General features: G+C 42.1%; 1 protein-coding gene across 5 annotated transcripts in view; it reads right to left on the bottom strand.

Annotated features, from left to right (window-relative positions):
- Fras1 (Fraser extracellular matrix complex subunit 1) overlaps positions 1-20,592 on the bottom strand; it is a 423,435-nt gene that overhangs the window by 49,359 nt on the left and 353,484 nt on the right. For all 5 annotated transcript variants that reach the window (XM_048364092.1, XM_048364090.1, XM_048364089.1 and 2 more), the window contains 7 exons: positions 13,249-13,373; positions 12,853-12,993; positions 10,671-10,898; positions 7,044-7,169; positions 4,677-4,827; positions 3,352-3,511; positions 1,235-1,385 (listed from right to left, as the gene is read on the bottom strand). In XM_048364092.1, the coding sequence (XP_048220049.1) occupies positions 1,235-1,385; positions 3,352-3,511; positions 4,677-4,827; positions 7,044-7,169; positions 10,671-10,898; positions 12,853-12,993; positions 13,249-13,373 (1,082 nt within the window). The remainder of the gene's footprint in view (positions 1-1,234; positions 1,386-3,351; positions 3,512-4,676; positions 4,828-7,043; positions 7,170-10,670; positions 10,899-12,852; positions 12,994-13,248; positions 13,374-20,592) is intronic.

Raw genomic sequence — 20,592 nt, forward strand, 5'->3', positions numbered from 1 at the left:
AAAAAAAAAAAACCCACAAGAACATACTCTGTTTTATATATTTGCTAGAGATCCTTTAGCTTTGTTCTTTTGTTTCTTTCTTTCTTTCTTTTTTTTTTTTTTGGAAATAAAGTCTTGGTTTGTGATCCTACCTAGCCTTGAACTTGTGATCCTTCTGCCTCAGTCTTCCCAGTATTGAGATTATTCTGTGTCCCCACACTAGACTTTTCTCTTCTAATTCCTCATTTAAACTGGACATAGAATAACTTAGTCCTTATGATTCCTAAACTCAATGAAAGGATACTCCACTCTGCAGAGATTTGTGACATCATAATAATAATGAAATTGAATTAAGAAATTGGATATATATGCATATATATATCTCTAAACAATGTGACTTTTTCCTTTTATTCCTGTTTTCAGAGCCCTTTATCCTTTCTCTCTCTCTTTGCTACCTAGGGGTTACTCTCTGGCCAAGAATGCACTTTATCACTGAGCTAATTCTTCTCTCTAGCCCACTTACTCTCTCATTTTTCTTCTGCCACCTTGGTGCTAATGGCCACATCTACCCTGATAACTGGAACATTTCTCCTCACTCCTTGCTCATCTAAGTAGTGGTAAAGTTGTTGCCTCTAAAAAACACTTACATTCAACATGCCCAAGGCAAAATCACAGCCCAAAGCCCTGAAACCAGCTCTGGCTCCTCCTAAGTGCCCTTCCTAGAATCACCACCCCTATCTCCCATCTTCCCACTACCCATTGCTAAAAGCCTATCACTTCTACTAGTCTGTCAAATCCACCCACTTTTCTCCAACTTCGTCTTTCATACTGAAGCTCCTCCCAACCAGCCTCTCTCATCTAGCCTGCTCCAAGAGCTTCCGACAGCTCTCTTTAGTCATTGTCTCTCTTCCTCCTCCAGCTAGGACAGGGGAAGGGAGAGGAAGTCTCAGGGATCCCAAGGCTTGCTGTAGAACATGATGATTTGGGGTTTTCTTTTTATCATGAAGCAATGCGTAAAGACAAGAAGCTAGATGACAACTAAGTTTCGGCAGTTTACACTCCAGTGTGATTAGGCAGAGTGTAAAGAACAAGATACTATGAGAAAGGAGCACAGGAAAATTACCCAAGGAAAGATGCTAGTGGAAAGGGAGATAAGTAGATAGAAGGAGCACTTCCCCTGACAGTCTGCAGCCATGCTGCAGAGCTTGCTGGAGTCTTCCTGGCAATTCAAATCAGAGATCCCTGCTCCACCTACCTGGCCAGCATACTCCACGTAGTCTTGCTGTCCAGGCTGGGAGCTGGCTGTGCCCTGCTCAGTGCGACACAGGATGATGGCATATTGGTTCAGGTTCCCCGTCCTCTGTACGGTGACGCTGACAGACCCCGCCTTCTCACTGACATTATAGCTGGAAGCACACAAAAAGGAAGCCTCTGAAACTCTACCCAGGGCTGTGAGGAACCTACATGGTCAAAGCCTGTGTGCTCAGTGTCTCTTCTGTTTGGTTATTGGAGATAAGAAGTTGTGAGAAGTGCAGCTTGGGTCTTTCAAGATGCCACATCAGCTGAGGGAGTCTGCTCCTGGGATAGTACCAGCACCAAGTGAACAAGGACTCAGGATGCAGAATGTGGTGTCCCCGTTTTGAAAGAGTTGAGAGTCATTTAGAAGCTGGATAGTGCACAGGAACAATGAACTTCACAGCTGAAGATCTACATAAATGACAAATAATCTCTCCCAAGTGTAGCAAAGTAATCAGAAGAGGCCAGTGGGCTTATTCTTAGGGAAGAAAGCTGCTTGGGAGGCTCTTAATGACTTGGCTGGCAGAATGACTAAGCCGGATCTGCAGGAAGACCATGTGGAGCCAGGTTACAGGTTAAGTTTAGCTAATAAAGGGGTTGAGATAAATGGTGTTTATGAAGATGGGGGATTCATGTGGCTTAATGACAGAGATTTGTACTGCTTTGGTCAAAATGCAGATTATTCAATGTGCTATCAATCTGTAATAAGAAGGTTTGCAAAAGCCATAAGACAACACAAACTAGACTTTGTTCTTCACTGGGGACAGCAATTGGGGATGTTCAATGTCCCATTGCTACCATTTTGGGAAAAAGGTTTCTGAGGTGTTAGAGCTCATTGTCAGCTTTGGGAGCCTCTATACCATGTAGTACATTAAAACGGAGCAGGCTGTCAAGAAAAGTAAAATAGTACATTTATTTAATTCTGAATGTGAAACAAACAAGAGGTAAATAGTAGTAAACAACAAAGCAGCATATATTCTTTTAATGATGTACAGTGTACTATCATTGTGGCATGGAAGAGTAGTGGACTTCTCTGGGGTCCACGAAAACAAGTCCACAAGGTCTCTCAACACTGAGTTCCTATTTGCATTCAAACTGTTACAAAGTTGACTTCTTACCATAGTGACTCTCTAAAATATAGACTTTAAGAATTATTTTCCCCAGAGAAATAATAATCCTTATTATAATTTAACCCATAAGTTCTGTGCTTGTCTGTTACCTTTACCAAATGGTATCTTTCTTTGCCTCAGTAATTCTCTCACAGATTAAGAACATTTATTAAAGATTCCACAACTTTGGCATCTAATCTCATGAGAATCAGAGGAGGGGCTGGGAATATGGCCTAGTGGCAAGAGTGCTTGCCTCATACACATGAAGCCCTGGGTTCGATTCCCCAGCACCACATATACAGAAAGCGGCCATAAGTGGCACTGTGGCTCAAGTGGCAGAGTGCTAGCCTTGAGCAAAAAGAAGCCAGGAACAGTGCTCAGGCCCTGAGTCCAAGCCCCAGGACTGGTAAAAAAACAACAACAACAAAAAAGAGAATCAGAGAAGCTAGGGGACAACACAAGTATCAGAGTAGAGTTGGGCGGCAACAATATTGATAGTGTGGGCCAGGAACTTTATTCTCAAAACCTGCATATTGATTTTTATTTTTCCTATCAGTTCTACTGGGTTATCTTCTAAAATATGAATATAAAAGAAAATATATTTGTATGGGAGGCAGTACAGTGTAATAGTTAGGGTCACTGGTCTGACTGATTACTAACTATGTGACTCGGGGAAATGTTACTTAAGCTTGTCCTGTCTATTGTTTTGCTGCTATGGGGATAAGAGAATGCATCTCATAACTGTATATTGTAAGTAACTAAGATAACATGTGTCAAGTACCTACTTATGCCTGGGATACACAGTATCTAATAAATATTTCAGAAATTATTGTTTTTATGATTGTTACCATTATCATCACCACCACCACTACTCCCTGCCCCCTCCATTAACAGGTGCCTAGGACAGCTTATTTTCTCTACTTGCCTCACTAGTTTCTCCAGACAGAAAGCATAATAACACATTTACCTGGTATACTTAAAGCTGATGAGGGACCACTGAATATGGAAGACATTGTCGATGACCAGATTGGGTTTACTATCTTTCACCAGAAACTGAAAGCTATCCATCATCTCTTGGATCCTCTCCTCATGCAGCACGTAACGAATCAACCCCAAGTTGACATCCTCTGTGAGAAAAAGACTCCCCATAAGTTCCCGGTGCATTAGCCAAGAGCCATAAAGACAGCCTCACAGATTCCCCCCAGTGTCTCATCTAGCTTATTCTTCTAATGGCTTATGTACAGAACTTATTTCCTCCAAACAGGAAATATACACAAGCACAGTATTCCTAAAAAATATTTCTTCCAGATTTGAAAAATAAACTCCTGCAGCAATTTGGAACAGAAGACCTATCTTTATGTACACAAAAACCTCTTATGGTTTTGTAGAATGAAAATCCCAGTGTCTTGAAAGAGAAAACGTCAGCAAATGTCTGTGAAATGGTGAAGGGAAAATTTGAGAGTCGACAGAGATGGGATTTTATTCACTGCCTCTCCCCTACCCCCCTCCTCATGGGTCTGGCCTCATTCCTCCTCCTGATTTCTTCTAAAGAAGGCTTCTTGGAAGGTATGTGATAATAAAAAGCTGTGGTTGAATTAAAATAACCCATACATATGCACAGCTAAACATATGCTAGAAGACAACAAATTATTAAAATCAGGAGAGGGAAAAGAAGGAAATAAGGACAAGACTTTTAAGAAGCAATGTTACAGTGACTACTCCAATCAGGCCCATCCTCAAAAGACTAGAAAAGCCTCTCAAGTTTACAAAAATCTCAACACACAGTGGCCTGCTTACATGATTCAGACAGGGAAGTATTTCTGTTGAGCAACCTATACGTGTTCACTGTAATTTCTTGACTAAAGATTTTAAGAATTCATGCTGACTTTAATTTCTTGACTAAAAATTTTTAAGAAAACAAAGCAATACATTTTTAAGAGGACAAAATAACAAAACACAGAGAGCCACAGATCTTTTATAATGTTTGTTTGTTTTTAAAGAAAATCTAGCAGTACTTTGTACCCTTTCCAGAAAAATACTGGGCCAAACTAAAGGCAAAAGACATAGTAAATTTAAATTCGTCTCTTCTATAGTTTGGAAGACAGGAACAAAATCAGAAGTGAAATGAACAAGGCAGATGGTTAGATATTAAACCATTTGTGTGTGTGTGTGTGTGTGTGTGTGTGTGTGTGTGTGATATGTTTAAAGTAATTGCAAGTGACAGTAGGAAATTTCTGAGAGAAGAAGTGGTGTTTGAACGCTTCTCCCATTTCTGAGTCCCGAGCTGCCCACCCTGGGTGAATGTGGCGGCGGCTCTGCCAGGCTGCAGCTTGTTCTCCACGTAGCCATGCCTGGGGCCCCCAGTGATCTCATAGACAAGATGCAGGTCATCCGTGTCAGGGTCCACGGTCAGCAGTTCCTTCTTGGTGATCAGGTTGGTTGCCTGGAATAGAAACCCATTAAATTTAATTCTTGAGGTGGGAATTAAGAAGCAAGAACAAGACCCTCTGACTCAGATTTAATTCAGTTCAGCAATGATTTACCCAGTGCATTTACTGCATGGGAGACTGTCAGGGCAAGAGAGGCTGGGAAGATGGAGAGGGTCCCAACCTCAGCCCCCAAGGCTTTCACACTTGATTGGATAGAAAGGGACTGTGAGTAAAGTCAGGGAGCAAAGGGGTAGAATGGAGATATAAAAAGAGCGTTGTTGGCTTTTTGAGAGAAGCAGCAATTATTCCCATGTGGAGGTCAGCAAAGGGATTGGAGGCAGTGGAAGCTGAGTTTGGACTAGAAAGAAGGGTGGAACTTTGAAAGAATGATACAGTATTGAGAAGACGGCTATTTTATTCCTTTGGAGAGTCAACTGCAATGCCTGAAATTGAATAGGGTAAAATATATTGAACCCCAATATTGCCCGAATATATCCAGCCAAACTTTAGTTGACATACTCATTTATTCATTCAATAAACAGTGGGAGCAAAAGGCTAAGAGCAGAAAGAGGGTGGGCAGTAGTACTAAATGTTACTAGATTTAATAAGGATAGAAAATTAATCCTTGGATTTGGCAAAATTTGGTGAATTATTAATTTAATTGTGTGTGTGTGTGTGTGTGTGTGTGTGTGTGTGTTTGAATATGTGAATATGTGTGCCAGTACTGGGACTTGAACTCATCAAGCCTTATACTTTGGCTTGTTTATTTGTTCTTTTTTTTTTCTGCTCACAGCTGGTACCATACCACTTGAGGCATACCTGAACTTCTTGCTTTTTGCTATTTAACTTGAGATAAGAGTCCCTTGGATTTGTCTGTTGATAATAGCTCTGAACTTTGATCCTTAGCTCTCAGCCTCCTGAGAAGCTACGGTTATAGGCATGAGCCACCAGTATCTGACTATTAATTTAGGTTTTGACACATTTTCTTCCTGTGTAACCCAGGCTGGCTTACAACTCAAGAGCCTCTTTCCTCAACCTCCCAAATGGTGGGACCAACAGGCATGTGCCACCATACCCCTGGTCACTGGTGACTTTGGTAGTAGTTACTATTGCATGGAGTGGGAAGTACAAAACCATCTGAAGAGTGATGAGAAAAGAAGCATTCTGAATAAAAAAATCAAATAGGGCACAAGATAAAGTTGCACGAATTTTGTTTCATTTAAGAGACTTAATCAGGTCTGTGGGATACAGCACAAAACAGCTACACATATAAGCAGCTAATCCACTTCATAGAGATGAATAAAACCACATTTCAGGAGAACTTCACCCAAAGTAAAAAAAAGTCAGATTTGGACTCAAATGAAGAAATGTTTACTTGCTTGGACAGGGATATGGATTTGCCCTATTACTAGCTAAAAATGAAACCCTTATGACCCAAGTAGGAGTTAGGAGGTAGAGAAACAGATTTCTAAAATAGGATTCCTCCAAACCTACAAACACTTAATGTTTCTAAGTCCTTCTTCACTTCTTCCAGTCAACAAAGTTTTAAGCTGCCTGCACAGCTCAGACACACCATTCTCAGCTTTCCATGGAACGTCTCAGGCCACATGACTCACTTCTTGCCATTAGACACTAAATGCAATTGACATGTTCAATTTCTCTATCACTTGCTTAAAATGAAGTTCACTGCCCTTTAATTCGGTGCTGGAAGATGGAAGAATTTCTGAGGAAATCTGGCCATGTTGTCAATAGCAACCACCTGGTGATGGCAGAGCACGATACAGTATTTCCTCACTACTCATAAGAAACAAACTTAGAGGTCTTTCTGTAAGAGCATATTAAACAAAACACAATCTTAAGCAATCCTACATAGTTCTTTTTTGGTGGTACTGAAGTTGGAACTTGGAGCCTTGTACTTGTCAGGCAAGTTCTGTACCACTTGAGCCATGGCTCTAGCCCTTTTTGCATTAGAGATCTTGCTAACTTTTTTTTTGTCAGAGCTGGCTGGCCTCAAACTATGATCCTCCAATCTCTGCTTTCCACTGTCACAGATGTGAGTCATTGCATTTGACCATAATCTTAAGTAATAACGGATCCAACCACACTCTTAATCTTAAGTAGGGATCTGGACGCTTAAGAGTTGAACTGGAGTTCTATTCCTAAGTGACTGGTGCACACAAGCACTTAGCCCAGGGTGAGTACAACAGGTAGCTGATGGTTGAGGCCTCACCTTGCCATCCATATACTCCAGCCATTGGAGCCCCATGTTGGTGACAATCCTAGGGGTGCCATCATCGACCGGGAGGATGTCCACTTGGAACTGCTGAGGTGCTGCAGTCGTAATCTGTGGGAGATACCGCAAAGGAAATCTCATCATCTAGACCCCCAAAAGGATGTTGGACCCAGGAACTCCAAACCTGGAACCCCTGAAATCTGATGACACTTCCAGATGAAGCATGAACCACAGAACCAGCTCCATCCCTTCCCACCAGGTGCGAGGCCTCAAGGATGAGGATAATATGAAGAAAGGTGAGCTACAAAGTGGCACTCTTGCTGGAATTTCAACTGCTATGGACGCTGGTTTTCACACACAGTGCTCTGTGTGTGTGTGTGTGTGTGTGTGTGTGTGTGTGTGTGTGTGTGTGTGTATACAATAACAGTTTGAACTTAGGGCCTTGCGCTTGCTTTGTAAAAACTCTTAACACTTGGCTCGTGGCTCCAGCCCTTTACTTACTGCTTTTGGCTTTAGACAGGATCTTATTTTTTGCTAAGGCCAGCCTGGCCTGTGGTCCCTCTACCTATGCCTCCTGCTTAGCTGGAATCATAGTTATATACCACCAATCTGAGCTTGTAAGAACTCTTGTTAACTTTCTGTCTGAACTAGACTTAGAACAGTAATCCTCCCCCTATCTACCTTCCAAGTGGCTAATATTATTAGCATAAGCCATGGTTCCTGTTATGGATTTTTTTAAAGATAGGGTCTTGCTAAATTTCGAGATCCTCAAGTGATTTTCCTAGGCTGAGTTCAAGTGACTCTCCCACTTCAGCTTCCTGAGCAGCTGGAACTACTGGTATGCATTATCATGCTTGACTAACTACACTTATGCCTTCTTTAGTTGAAGTTAATATGACCTAAGCTGAAACAATCCACAATGTATTTTTCTTTCAATGGCTTTTCTTAAAACTTTCATGAGAGGCTGCCAAAAATCATCATTAAGTTGTTAATGTCAGTCTCAGGTGGGATTAGATCTGACAAGAAAAGAGGTTTCTATGGGAAGAGATGTTCTTTTTTCCTTTCCTTTCCCTGGTTTTGTTCTTTGTTTTGAGTAAGAGATATCTCTGTGGGAGTAAGGAGCAGAAGAATGAATAATAAAAGCATTTGTGAGGATGGTGAAACGACATTCAGTGTGTGTGTGTGTGTGTGTGTGTGTGTGTGTGCATGTGTATGTATACACACAGACACACACATACTCTCTCTCTACATACACATAAAAGTCCATCTGCTCCTCACTGATCCTAAGTGATACAAGAAGCAGGAACTCGGGGCAGAAAGTTACTGTTTTTTCAACCTCCTATAACCCACTTTCTAAATCTTTTCCATGTTTACATTGACACTATACCTCAGAAGACCTGCTCTGATCTTTTGTGTTTTCAAGAGGGTAGCCTTTTGCTCATACATCTTCAAGTCTTTATTTTCTCTTGAATGTCAAGCTAACAGAGGAGCAGCTACAGTGGGAGAGAAAAAACAAACAGTGCCAGGCTGCTAGGCAGGGCTGAAGAGTAGGATGAGATAGGGAGGTCCCAAGAGCCACCTATGGATATCTTGGCTTGCTGAAGATGACCTTCGTGTCTCTGAAGGACACAGGAAGACCTACTTTCGGGGGGGGGGGGGAAGCATTCGTTATTGGTATAAAGCTGATATTCCTGAAGGCTGAGGGTGGAGCCTCTGGTCCTGGAGGCACAGTATGGGGTACACAGCTACTCACAAAAGCTGCTTCTGGCCATAAATGCAGCAGAAATAGAAGAATCCTGGGCCTACCGCCTTAGAGGTACAGCTACTCCCAAGCGGAAGTTTACAGCACTCAGGAAACTGCTAGAAAATGGGGGGAAGCTGGACACTGGTGGCTCACGTCTGAAATTCTAACTACTCAGGAGGCTGAGTTCTGAGGATCATGGTTCAAAGCCAGCCCAGGCAGGAAAATCTGTGAGACTATATGTCCAGTTAATTACCAGGAAGCCGGAAGTGGTGCTGTGGCTCAAAGTGGTATAGCACTATCCTTGAGCAAAAAAGCTCAGTGACAGTGCCCACACTGAGTTCAAGCCCATGACCGACAAAAGTAAAAGAGCATAGAAATCAGCAAAATGGTGGGGAAGGCACTGGATAGGAAATCTTCATTTTTTTCTGGATGTCTGAAAATCAGGATGGACTCGTTCTTTGAAGGACTCATTCTTTTAGGAAGCAGAGCGTGGCAGTTACATAATCTCAAGAGAAAAGTGTTACTGGCTGCACAAGCTGGTCCCAAAATGATCACAATCATGATGATGACAGCTACATATGAGCTGACGTTTCTCATGTGCCCAAGGTTTCACAAATATCAGAAAGGCAGATAATACCTCTGTTCTACAGGCAGCGAAGTAGAGGCTTGAAAAGGTGAAATGATTTACAAAGGTAATAAGTTTGCAAGTGATAGAACCAGAATTTAAGTCAGTGTCTTCTGGAAAAAAAGAAAGCAATGCTCTTAACCACTCCTTTTTTTTTTTTTTGGCCAGTCCTGGGCCTTGGACTCAGGGCCCCAGCACCGTCCCTGGCTTCTTCCCGCTCAAGGCTAGCACTCTGCCACTTGAGCCACAGCGCCGCTTCTGGCCGTTTTCTGTATATGTGGTGCTGGGGAATCGAACCTAGGGCCTCGTGTATCCAAGGTAGGCATTCTTGCCACTAGGCTATATCCCCAGGCCCTTAACCACTCCTTTTGTTTTGCTTTTTTATAGTGTGTGTGTGTGTGTGTGTGTGTGTGTGTGTGTGTGTGTGTGTGTGTGTGTGTGTGTGTGTGTGTGTGTGTGTACTGAGGATTAAGCTTAGAACCTGGGCATGGTTGTTTTTTTGTTTTTTTTTGTGTTTTGTGTTTTTGTTTTTTTGCCAGTTCTGGGCCTTGGACTCAGGGCCTGAGCACCCTCCCTGGCTTCTTCCCGCTCAAGGCTAGCACTCTGCCACCTGTGCATTGTTTTATTTTAGCTTTTCTGTTCTAGGCTGACACCCTACCACTTGAGCTTGAGCCACAGCTCTACTTCCAGCTTTTTGGTAGTTAATTAGAGATAAGAGTCTCATGGACTTTCCTGCTAGAGCTGGTTTCAAATCTTGATCCTCTGCTCTTAATAGTTAGGAATACAGGCATGAGCCACCAGCATCTGCCTTCCACTGTTACTTTTTAAAAACTGGGAAACTCTGATCTGGCTTCCACTGTTACTTTTTAAAAAGTGGGAAACTCTGGTTGGAATGAGGGTTCTTAGTCCAAGAAGAAAAGGACTAGATGAGAGGGGGAAAAAATCAAGGAGTGATGGGTAATCAAAAGAAAGGAAAAATATTAGCCATAATTATCCTCTTACATTAAGGACTCACTATTTACTAATTAGACGAAGTACTTTGTAAGGATTACTTCCTTTGATCCTCAGACTAAGCATCTACAGCTGGCCATGGCTTCTGTGTTTACTTGGCAGATGAAAAGGTGAGTCTCAGATGTGTGATTTGCCTAAGGCCAACACACCAGTAAGTTAATGAAAGAGAAACTTAGAGCTGTGCAAAGATCCGTATTGTGCCTCCAGTACGCAGTGGTAGGCCTTCTCCGTCTTTGCCCCTCACCTCTTTTCCTCCTTCCTCAGTGATGAAGAAGGGGTTGGTCCCATCAGACACTGTGAAAGTGAACCAGTCTTTGAGGGTGTTGCTGCCATCATGGCTGTAGCTGACTCGGTTCTGAAAGATGTCTTCCATGGTGAAGGTGGAGGTGAGATGGAAATGGTGCCCCCTGGTGGTTCTGTCGATGGTGCCATGGCGCGGGGGCTGCAGGATGGTGAATGTGATGGAGTCCGCCTGGCCAGAAGGGAACAAGCAGGAGGGAATGTCGTACAGAAGTCAGCGGAGCCAGCGGTGGCCAGCCAGTGGTCAAGAGGAACAGAACCTATCTGTACCAAACTAGGCTGCATTTTCTTTATAAATACCAAAAGACAAAGCTAACGAAGCATCTTTACTACAATTGGATTTACATCCTGATGCCTTCAGTAGTAACATTACACATTCAGATTTTTTTTTAGGGAAACTTGAATTTTTAAACCTCTAAGTTGACAGGAAGTGGTATGTTAAGAACCATTCATTTCCTTGCAACTTATATCCCTTACTTTTGAAAGGTTCTTATCTATGGAATCCAAGAGGCATAAGAAGAGAAGCTAATGTCTCATTTCTAACTGCTGCGTCTAAGAAGATCTGAAAAAGGAAAGAGATGGAGGCATATACTGTGCTCAAGACTTGTCAGTAGCTTCCCACTGACTTCGTAAAGTCCTGACCTGGGCTAACTAACAAGGCGCTGTGTCACCTGGCTCTGATTCCTCTCTGGTCTACTGAGTTCCAGGTTACTGGCTTCTTGTAACCACTCTTGCAGCTACTGTCAGGATATAAGAGCACTGGAGCTGCCACTGCCTGAAGACTGAATTCTTCCAGGTCATGTATAGCTTGCTCTTTGACTTATTAATATCATTTCTCTCTCTGCTCCAATATGACCTCCACAGAGAGGCCTTCTGTCTAAAATAGCATGGCTAGCTGGTGCAACAGTGCATGCCTAAAATTCCAGAAATGAGGAAGCTGAGACAGGAGAATTATGAGGTCAAGGCCAGCCTGGGTTACGTAGTGACACCCTTTCTCATAAAACAAAAACCCACAAAAAAACCCACAAAGCACACTCACTAATGTCTACCTCTTTGTTTTCACTTTTTTCTTCATAATGCTGATCATATCTGATATAATCTGCTTTCTTTCTTTATGTCTTCCCTACAACTAAATGTTCTGCCTTTAGTATGTATGTGTGTATGCATTTATGTATGTATGTATGTATATTTGTAATTTTGTGCTGTTACTGGGGCTTGAACTCAGGGCTTTACGTTCTCACAGGGCTTTTCCACTCAAAGTTGCAGATCTACCATTTGAGACTTTAACACTTCTGCCTTTAGCATTTAGAGCAGAGTGTAGAACTTACTAAGTAATAAACACATAGTGAATGAATAAATGAATCAACAAATGAGGGCTAGAGGAGGAAGAAGTAATAGAAAATGGTTCTGCTTCATGCAGTATAATTCATGTGTGGATGTAAGAAGGCTGACTTTGAGTCAGGCTATGGTGGCTTATGCTTGTAATCCTAGCTACTCAGGAGGCTGAGATCTGAGGATGTGGTTCAAAGGCAGCCCAACCAAGCAGGAAAGTCTATGAGACTATTAAGTCCAATTAACCAGAAGAAAAATCCAGAAGTGAAGCTGTGGCTCAACTGGTAGAGCACTAACTTTAAGCTCAGTGACAGCACACTCTGAGCCTAGTGCCCACATGCGCTGCTTCACTATATGAAGGACTCTAGTCTTTGATGACACTCTAATTGTGAATATAAGTTGCCATCAAAACAGTCTGAATACAGGAGTTGAATTAAAAAAATGAAAGAAATGGTGGAGAACACCTCTTATCTTTAATAGGAAATAATAAGAATGCTGGATAAAACATTATTTACCTGAATTTTTTTGTCCAAACTAAAAAACCAGCATGTAGAAAGGACTGTTATATATAAACAGAAGAGAAAATGAATGTATTAGGGTTTCAGGAAGTAAAACAACCTGACATGCAATGAATTTGTTTCTCATTCTTAAAGGATCATGGAATCTGCTGCTTCTACAGCTTGCAAGAAGGCCTGCTTTGCCAGATCATTGTACCCAGTCCATAAGCAGTCCAGCAACAACTGCCACCAGCTCTGCTTCTCCCTTAGCCAGCAAGCCCAGGGGAGCTCTCTCACCTCTGTGTCTGCATCCAGCGCCTTGAGCTCAAACTCAGTGATAGTCTTCCTCACGCCCTCCTGCACCCGCATCCCCCGGTTGTGCAAGACGGGCAGTGAATCATCCAGAGGGTGAAGGTTGATGTGGAAGGTCTGGGTCACCTAAGATGGCAAAGTGCAGATCAGATACTTGTCTCCAACACCACCCAATGACACCTTCCCTGTGAGGCCACTGAGGGGTGGGGAAGCCCGAGGGAGTACTCTTGTACATCAGCCAGGGTGGCTCTTAGAGGCTGATCCTATCATTTTGGCTGAGGGAAGAGGGGAACGATGCCCTCGTATTACCACCTCTTTTCCCACTCCACACAGAGGACACCAAAGAACCAATACCCACTCGAGGCTAGAAGCTTCATCTACCTCATGAACTCCATCAGACAGCACAAAGCTGAAGGCGTCTGCGTGGGTCTCCATCTCACTAGTATGGACATATTGAACATTATGTGAAGTCAGGTCAGCCTGAGTGAAGGAACTAATCTGGATGCCTAGTGGAAGAAGGAGAGAAAAACAGGAAGGATGTCAAAATGGCAGCCACACCTGGAAGGCCAAGGAAATGTCCTCTTAGTTGTTCACACGGCATCCCTGTTGTACCCTAGAAGATTTGAGGTTACGTTAGTGGTGGGTTTTGCTTTCTTAGAAAGTATCTTTCCTGGGGAAGCACATGCTACCTTTATTACCAGCATCTACTGTATTCAGCAAGTGCTCTTCTCCTTTCTGATGGGGCTTATGTTTCAGATGAAATCTGAGAGAGGTGAAGCCATGGCCTTATACTCTTTTTTATGTTGTATTTTATTACTTAAACAATTATCTTTACGTAGTCATACACAGAAATTGTCATTCAATGAAGCAGTTTATGAATATAATACACCCTGATTGATGTCACTTCTTTCAACACTCTCACTCATTGCTCTCCTCCCCACTCCTTTCCCTCTCACTTCTTCATTTTGTAGGACATATATTGGACTCTTTTTGTTTTTCCTTTACTTGGTCGACTGTGGGGCTTGAACTCTGGGCCTGGGCACTGTCCCCAAGCTCTTCAGCTCAAGGCTAACACCCTACCATTTGAGCCACAGCGCCTCTTCCAGTTTTCTGGTGGTTAACTGAAGATAAGAGTCTCACAGGCTTTCCTTCCCCAGGCTGGCTTTGAACCTTGATCCTCAGATCTCAGCCTGCTGAGTAGCTAGAATTACAGGTGTGAGCTGCACCTGGCTACATTGGATTCTTGTCTGCATCTCCCCCCTCTTCTCTTCTTTATTTGTCTACCTCCCATTAAACCCCCACCTCACTGCTTTCAAGTACCTGTTTCCTACTGTTTTCTTTTGCTGAACTTTGATTTTGGCTTTCTAAGGATTTACCTATTTCACATTTCCCTTGAATCTGCCATATGAAGTTAATACATTTGTAAATACTTGTATATCACCCATGTATTTTACTTAGAGTTTGTAATAAGCTAAATCTAGCTTCCACATATACAAGAAAACATGGTTCCTTGTCTCTCAGGGCCTGGCTTCACTTAACATAATTAAGCCTTACTCTCTCTTAAGTTTGGCATTTCCCCCATCAACTCACATTCCTTTCTGAAAACCTGCTTTAATTTTCAGTCTTCACTTGTACATATAGTCTTGTTTGTGTGACTGGTGTTCTCTGGCCTCCTTAATTTTACTGAAAGTCTTTCAAGGTCTCCATCAACTCTGGCCCTCGCTTCTCATATAACATTTTAGCTCACCTTCAGTAACAAAACCTATTGTATGACTGTGGGGCTTGAACAATTATTCTGTATCAAACAGATGATGACCTAGAAAAAACCAGCACCTTCTAATAACACAATAGAGAAATAAAATCATGTTGTTTTTCCAGCATGATTTTAAAAGTAGACACAAAGTATAAAACAACTTTAAATGAAAATGTAATCCACCAATGTAAAACATCTCTGTTCCCAAATGTCTAACAACATTTATCAAAGAGCACAGATTCCTAACTTCTCTTAGGACTATGGGGGCTCATGCTCTGTGCCAGTCAAGATGGAAACAAAATCATACGTTTAATCTTGTCCCTTAGATCAGAAACTTCCTTTTTCTGATTCTGAGTGTTAGGATGCTAATCCACCCAATTGAGTCTTTTTGTATGGTCCTGAAATTCATTTGCTGCTTCCTGGGATTTATTATTTTTCATAGTTAATCTCTGCAAAACCCAGTTGGGCTTTTTTTTAATTAAAAAAACCACAGTGACTCTACTCTAACGATTAGATATTGAAATATGACTTCAGAACCACTGCCTTATAGTCCAAATCAAAAAAGAAAATCAACCTAGACGGTTTACATTTGCATCTCTCTTTATCATCTGAGATGTGTCATCCAGATACAATAGCCTTCTAACTATTGGGGCATTAATTTTCCAATGAGGCATTTTATATTTCTGTACTTGCTATATCAGCTCTTGACAGGCAAGAAATGTAGCCCTCTGTCTTATAGCTTTGTCTTGTGGTTCTGGACAGAAATCCATATCATTCTTTAAAATTTTAATAACTTCAGACTAGTTGCACTGAGGAATTTAAATCTCTTCCCTTGCTGTGAATCCATTCTCACAGTCCACATGAAAATACTTGTCTGGATTCCCATACTGAACTGGTCAATGAATTCACTGAACCCTCTGCAGGGATTAGAGTCTGACTGTGATTAAGGTTAGGTCTTTCTCTTGAGAAGGAGGACTGGAAATTAAGCCTAGTTTTAAATATTTTTTATCAAGTTACATTATTTCATTGATAATTTAAATAATTTTACTGGTAAAATTGATATCTAATAAATTGCACATATTTGAAAGAAAGTATCACCCGAATCTATATAGTGAGTGTAACCATCTCCCTAAACCTTTCCAGTTGCTGAGCTATCTCTCTAAGGTGATTTGTGCTTTCCATGCCCTAAGACTGTTTTGGACTTAGTGGGATCTTCCCAGGCCCAAGCCATTGTTGGCAGAACACTTATTTCAGACTTGCTGGAATGCACTGAATTTTATATTTTGACAACTCTGAAAGGCCAGTGGAGGCACATAATCCCCAATTTTATAGATTATGACACAGCAGTAGAATTATTTATGAAATTAGAAAGTTATGGATTAAAACCTAAGACAGTCTAAATCCAAAGTCTATGCCTACTAGGAGAACTTTTTTTTTTTAAGAGTCATCAAGGCAAAGTGCTTCTTGGAATTCCTCTCTCCTTAATTATTCTTTGACATGAAAGTATATTTTCTTATTAAATAAAATATGAAAAGCAAAAGTAAGAATCAGTTTTAAAAATCACTCATATACCTACCACTGAAATAATACCATTATAATAATTTTGAGTTGTTCTTTCTAAAATATTGACTACCTACTTTCTGTCTCAACTACTGACTTAATGGGGTTCAATATTATTTAAATGATACCAACATGATATGTCAGATGTAACAACTTGAATGCAGAATGTAAGCTTCTAGAGGCAAATAATTTTTTTGTTTTCTTTTTTTCTAGTTTTTTGAGACAGGATCTCAAATAAGTCAGTACCTCTCTCTCTCTCCTCATCCATCTATCCACCCATCCATCCACCCATCATCATTCATACATCCATCATCCATCTACCATCATCCATCCATCCATCCACCCATCCACCCATCCACCCATCCATCTATCCACCCATCCATCATCCATCCACCATCGTCCATCCATTCATCACTCCATCCATCCATCCATCCACCCATCTACCCATCCACCCATCCATCCATCCATCTATCATCTATCATCTATCTATCCTAAGTTGGCCTGGAACTCAATATCCTCCTGCTTTAGCCACTTGAGTGTTCTGGGATTACAGATGGACACAATCACTCTATTTTTCTGGTTTCTTCTGGTAGTTGGCAAGTGCTCCAACCACAGTTGGTGGGTATATTTGGTTCAGCTCCTATAGTCTCTATCTAAGAGGCTCACTGAGCAGATATTTTCAATCCCTATATTCTTTTTACTTTTTAAAAATTTAGCCTTTGCTAATTGGGTATTGGAAGCTGCTAGTTCCCCTCTTGCTAGCTGGATGATGTTTCTAATAACATGTTCCCCTTACTGGCTGTCACAGCAGGGAGCTGTTGTTTGAAATTCTTGATGGCTTTTAATCCCACGGAAAGAGTTTTCAGTCACCAACCTGCTGGCTAAACTATGTATCAGGCAGTATTGCAGAGACCCACATTAACCCTGTCAGTTTTTTCAATTCCCCTAGAAGGCCTCCACATTAGAGAAAGCGCAGTGCAGGTCAGGAGAGCCAGGCGGGAAGAAAGCATCTTGACAGAATAAAACGTGGTGCCCTGCTGCCCGCTTTCACCACAGCTGTGGGTAGTCGGGCACTATCCCTGGCCTCTTGTTATGAATTGAATTGCACTTTCTCTTGAGTCAAATTCACCTGTTGAAATCCCAACTCCTTGTACCCCAGAACATGCTCTTACTTGGAAATCAGAGTCCTTGTGGATGCAGTGGGATAACACGGGGTTATTACGGTGGGCCCTAATGAGATGTGGTTCTCTGGTGAGAACCCAAGCTAACAACCAGGGGCATTGGGTTTTTGTTGGAATAACCTTTGATACAACATCACCTCCCCCCACACTCCACACACCAAGGTCCTCCCTGACCAATGGCACCCTCTCATGGGCAGAATCAGTGTCAGCTGTCATGTGTTGTCACAGCTATGGAAACACATCATCTTCCCTATTTCCCAAACATGTCTTCCTCTTGTAGTAGCTACTCAATGGATACATCTGAAGGGAGGCAAGAAGGGTACAATGCTCTTCTGTTGTGGTCCAGTTCCACACAGATAATTCCTACCCAGTCTGTAGTCAGTGTCACAGGTGTGTGCTGTGCTTTGGCTAGGGCTTGAGGATGTCCCACACGGTTTTCATGTGTTGGAATCTTAGTCCCTGATATGGTAGTTTTAGGAAGTGGGAGGCCCTTTAAGAAGCAGGACCTGTTGGCAGGTGACTGGTCTTTGAGGATATCACCCTAGACATAAATGTTTGGCTTTAAAGGGTGAGTTAGATGCTATCGGAGGAGGCTAAAAGAATTTAAAAAAAGTAAGACTAGCCCCTCTCAGTTTCCTGTCTCACCTCTTATTCTCACACATGCTCGCAACATGCTGCCACATTCTATACTGTGACGGTGTCAAAGAGGTCTTCATCAGAAGCTGAGCAGACAGGGCTGCCCAATCTCAAACTCGTATTCTCTCAAATTGCAAGTTAAACAAACCTATTTTCTTTATAAACTACAAGCTTCGGGTACTTTGTTACAACAATATAAAATGCACCAATACAAGATGCTTCCAAAAGACACTCACGTCCAAGACTCATTCCTCAGAGACTTCTGTTTTGTAAACACATTCTCAGAGATTTTAATGCTCACACAGGCAGAGAATCACAGATGCAATAGGAAAGTAGAAGGATGGTCAGAAAACCTGATTTGATTTCTTTAATATTTCCTTTCTGCTGTTTATGAATTACATGAACTAGGCTGAGCCATCTAACACTAAGCTTTTCTTTTACCTTATATCATTCTTTGAAATCTCTAAAACGGGAACAGTGTAGCCATCTCAGAGGCACAAATGAAATGGGTGATGATAAAAAGACCAAGTATCTGATCTTACTTGACCTGTGCAGTGATGGTCATGTCTATAACTCATGCATTCTGCAGCATTTTTGATAAGAAAAATCATGTGGGAAGACTTATCAGGGAGCTAGTCATATCTGGTGAATCAAAATGCTTCATATGATGTTTACTAAATTGCTTAATGAACAGTCATGTGTAGAGAGTGGCTGAGTGGGGTCTTGCCATAATTTTGTCATATCTGGAGATATCATACATAGAACAGTCCCCATAAAAGCATAAAACCAGTGAGTGATGGGAAATCTAGGTGGTTTACTCCTCACAACCGAGTTTAATCAAGCTACCATCCCTTAATGTCCAGCTGGGCAGTGAGCTCAAGGACAGTCTGACTCACTTCAAGTCAAAGCCAGTAGCCCAGCCCTAGGACCTTCAGTTTGACCTCTGACTGGGCATTCCCCAAGTCTAGTGTCACCTGAGTGAGCCACGTGGGTTCTTATGACATTGTCACTCCATACTGAAATCTGGCTCAAGTGATATTGTCACTGTGAGGCAAAATGTCCACTTCCCCAAGGATTTTCAGAAGTGAGTGAATTTAAGAGGCCTAGAGTCACGTACATGAATTGAGACAGGGAAAGGGAAGAGGTGCTGCTTTGAAAGGCACTTCACATTTTTAAAAGCTTTAATCTGACTCTGTCAAGAAGGGAGGATGCGGTGACATGTAGAAAGTCAGAAGTGGGAATGCTGTGCTGAGTCTTGGAAAGTTAACTGTTTGCAGAAGGCAATTCCATGGAGGTGTGCAATAGAGATCTCAGAACTCCGGACTTCTGGGCTCCTCCTCAGGGCCCTCACTTTCATGGATAGGACTTGTGATTGTTATGAAAAAGGTGATAAAGGATATTCAATGTGTCGAGGATAGAGCTAGTCACTTGCCTTGATTTTGAGGCTTAAGAGCAAAGGAGTTTTTGAGGGGATATAAGGCTTGCAGTCTGGTGAAAGAGTACACAAGCTTGTTCTAAGTACTCCCAACACTAGGGAAATAAATCTTTTCACCATCAACTCACAGAAGCTAAGTGGGGCTAAGCCTCACCAATAACATGTTTCTTCAAACAGAATCATGAAGCTTTGGCAGCTCAGAGACAGGAAGACCCACCTCTGTTGTGCTCTTGATAGGCTCCTGTGGTTCAGGGGTTCAACTCTGCCTGCATTTGCGAAGCACATTGCCCTCACCTGGAAAGTTTATCTGATGCTCAGGTTTGGTCTCTGGTGGCCTAAAGCCTATTTGGGACTAGTTTACATAATGAGGTCAGAAGGTGCCATAGCAAAGGATGTTTTCATAGGTTCCTAAACAAACTTAAGGAATTCGGGGAGACTATCAGGGACTTTTCTTGGTTTAGTCACAAAGCCATGATGTCATTTCCACTGTGGAGGAAGGCATGTTGTACTGGCAAAGGAGAATCCAACATGGTTATTCCTCAAAGTGATCCAGAAACAGCAGCTACCCAACTCTTCCTGACACCGCACTGGTGTCAGGAGTTCTGTGGTTTTTTGTCTAATGGAGCTGGGCTGATGTAAACATGCATACTCGTCTGACTACCCACCTTTCAGGCAAACAGCAGAATAGGTACTAATAGTGCTAAAGGCTACCGGCTTTTTAGGAAGAACCATAATTTGATTCAGGATGTAACCTATTCATTGAAGAGATTGAGCATCTTTGTATCTGTCCTCTAAATGCCTGTTCCTTTCCCCATTTGAATCAGTGACCCCTAGGAAACAATTCCTTGAGAACCAGTACTAAGCCTGAGAGTTCTATGTTCCAACACTATCCCTCCTCTACTTAAAAATAAATAGATGCTCATCTGCCAGCTGCCTCTCAGCTTTGTGTGATTGGGATCGTGTGAAACATCATGCCTACTCTTCCAGCAATGCACTGAAATTATCAATTGATGTGAGGGCCTTGCTTCTTCTGCCTCTCTGTTCACAGGTGCAAAGTAACCAGAAGAGCCACCTTAGGCCAGAGATAAAGCCTCATGTTGAGGATCATGGAGTCACCTCAGACTTTGACTTCTGGATTATTCTGTGAGGGAAAATAGTTT

The sequence above is a fragment of the Perognathus longimembris genome, chromosome 16, assembly GCF_023159225.1.
Source record: "Perognathus longimembris pacificus isolate PPM17 chromosome 16, ASM2315922v1, whole genome shotgun sequence".
NCBI classification, from domain to species: Eukaryota; Metazoa; Chordata; class Mammalia; order Rodentia; family Heteromyidae; genus Perognathus; species Perognathus longimembris.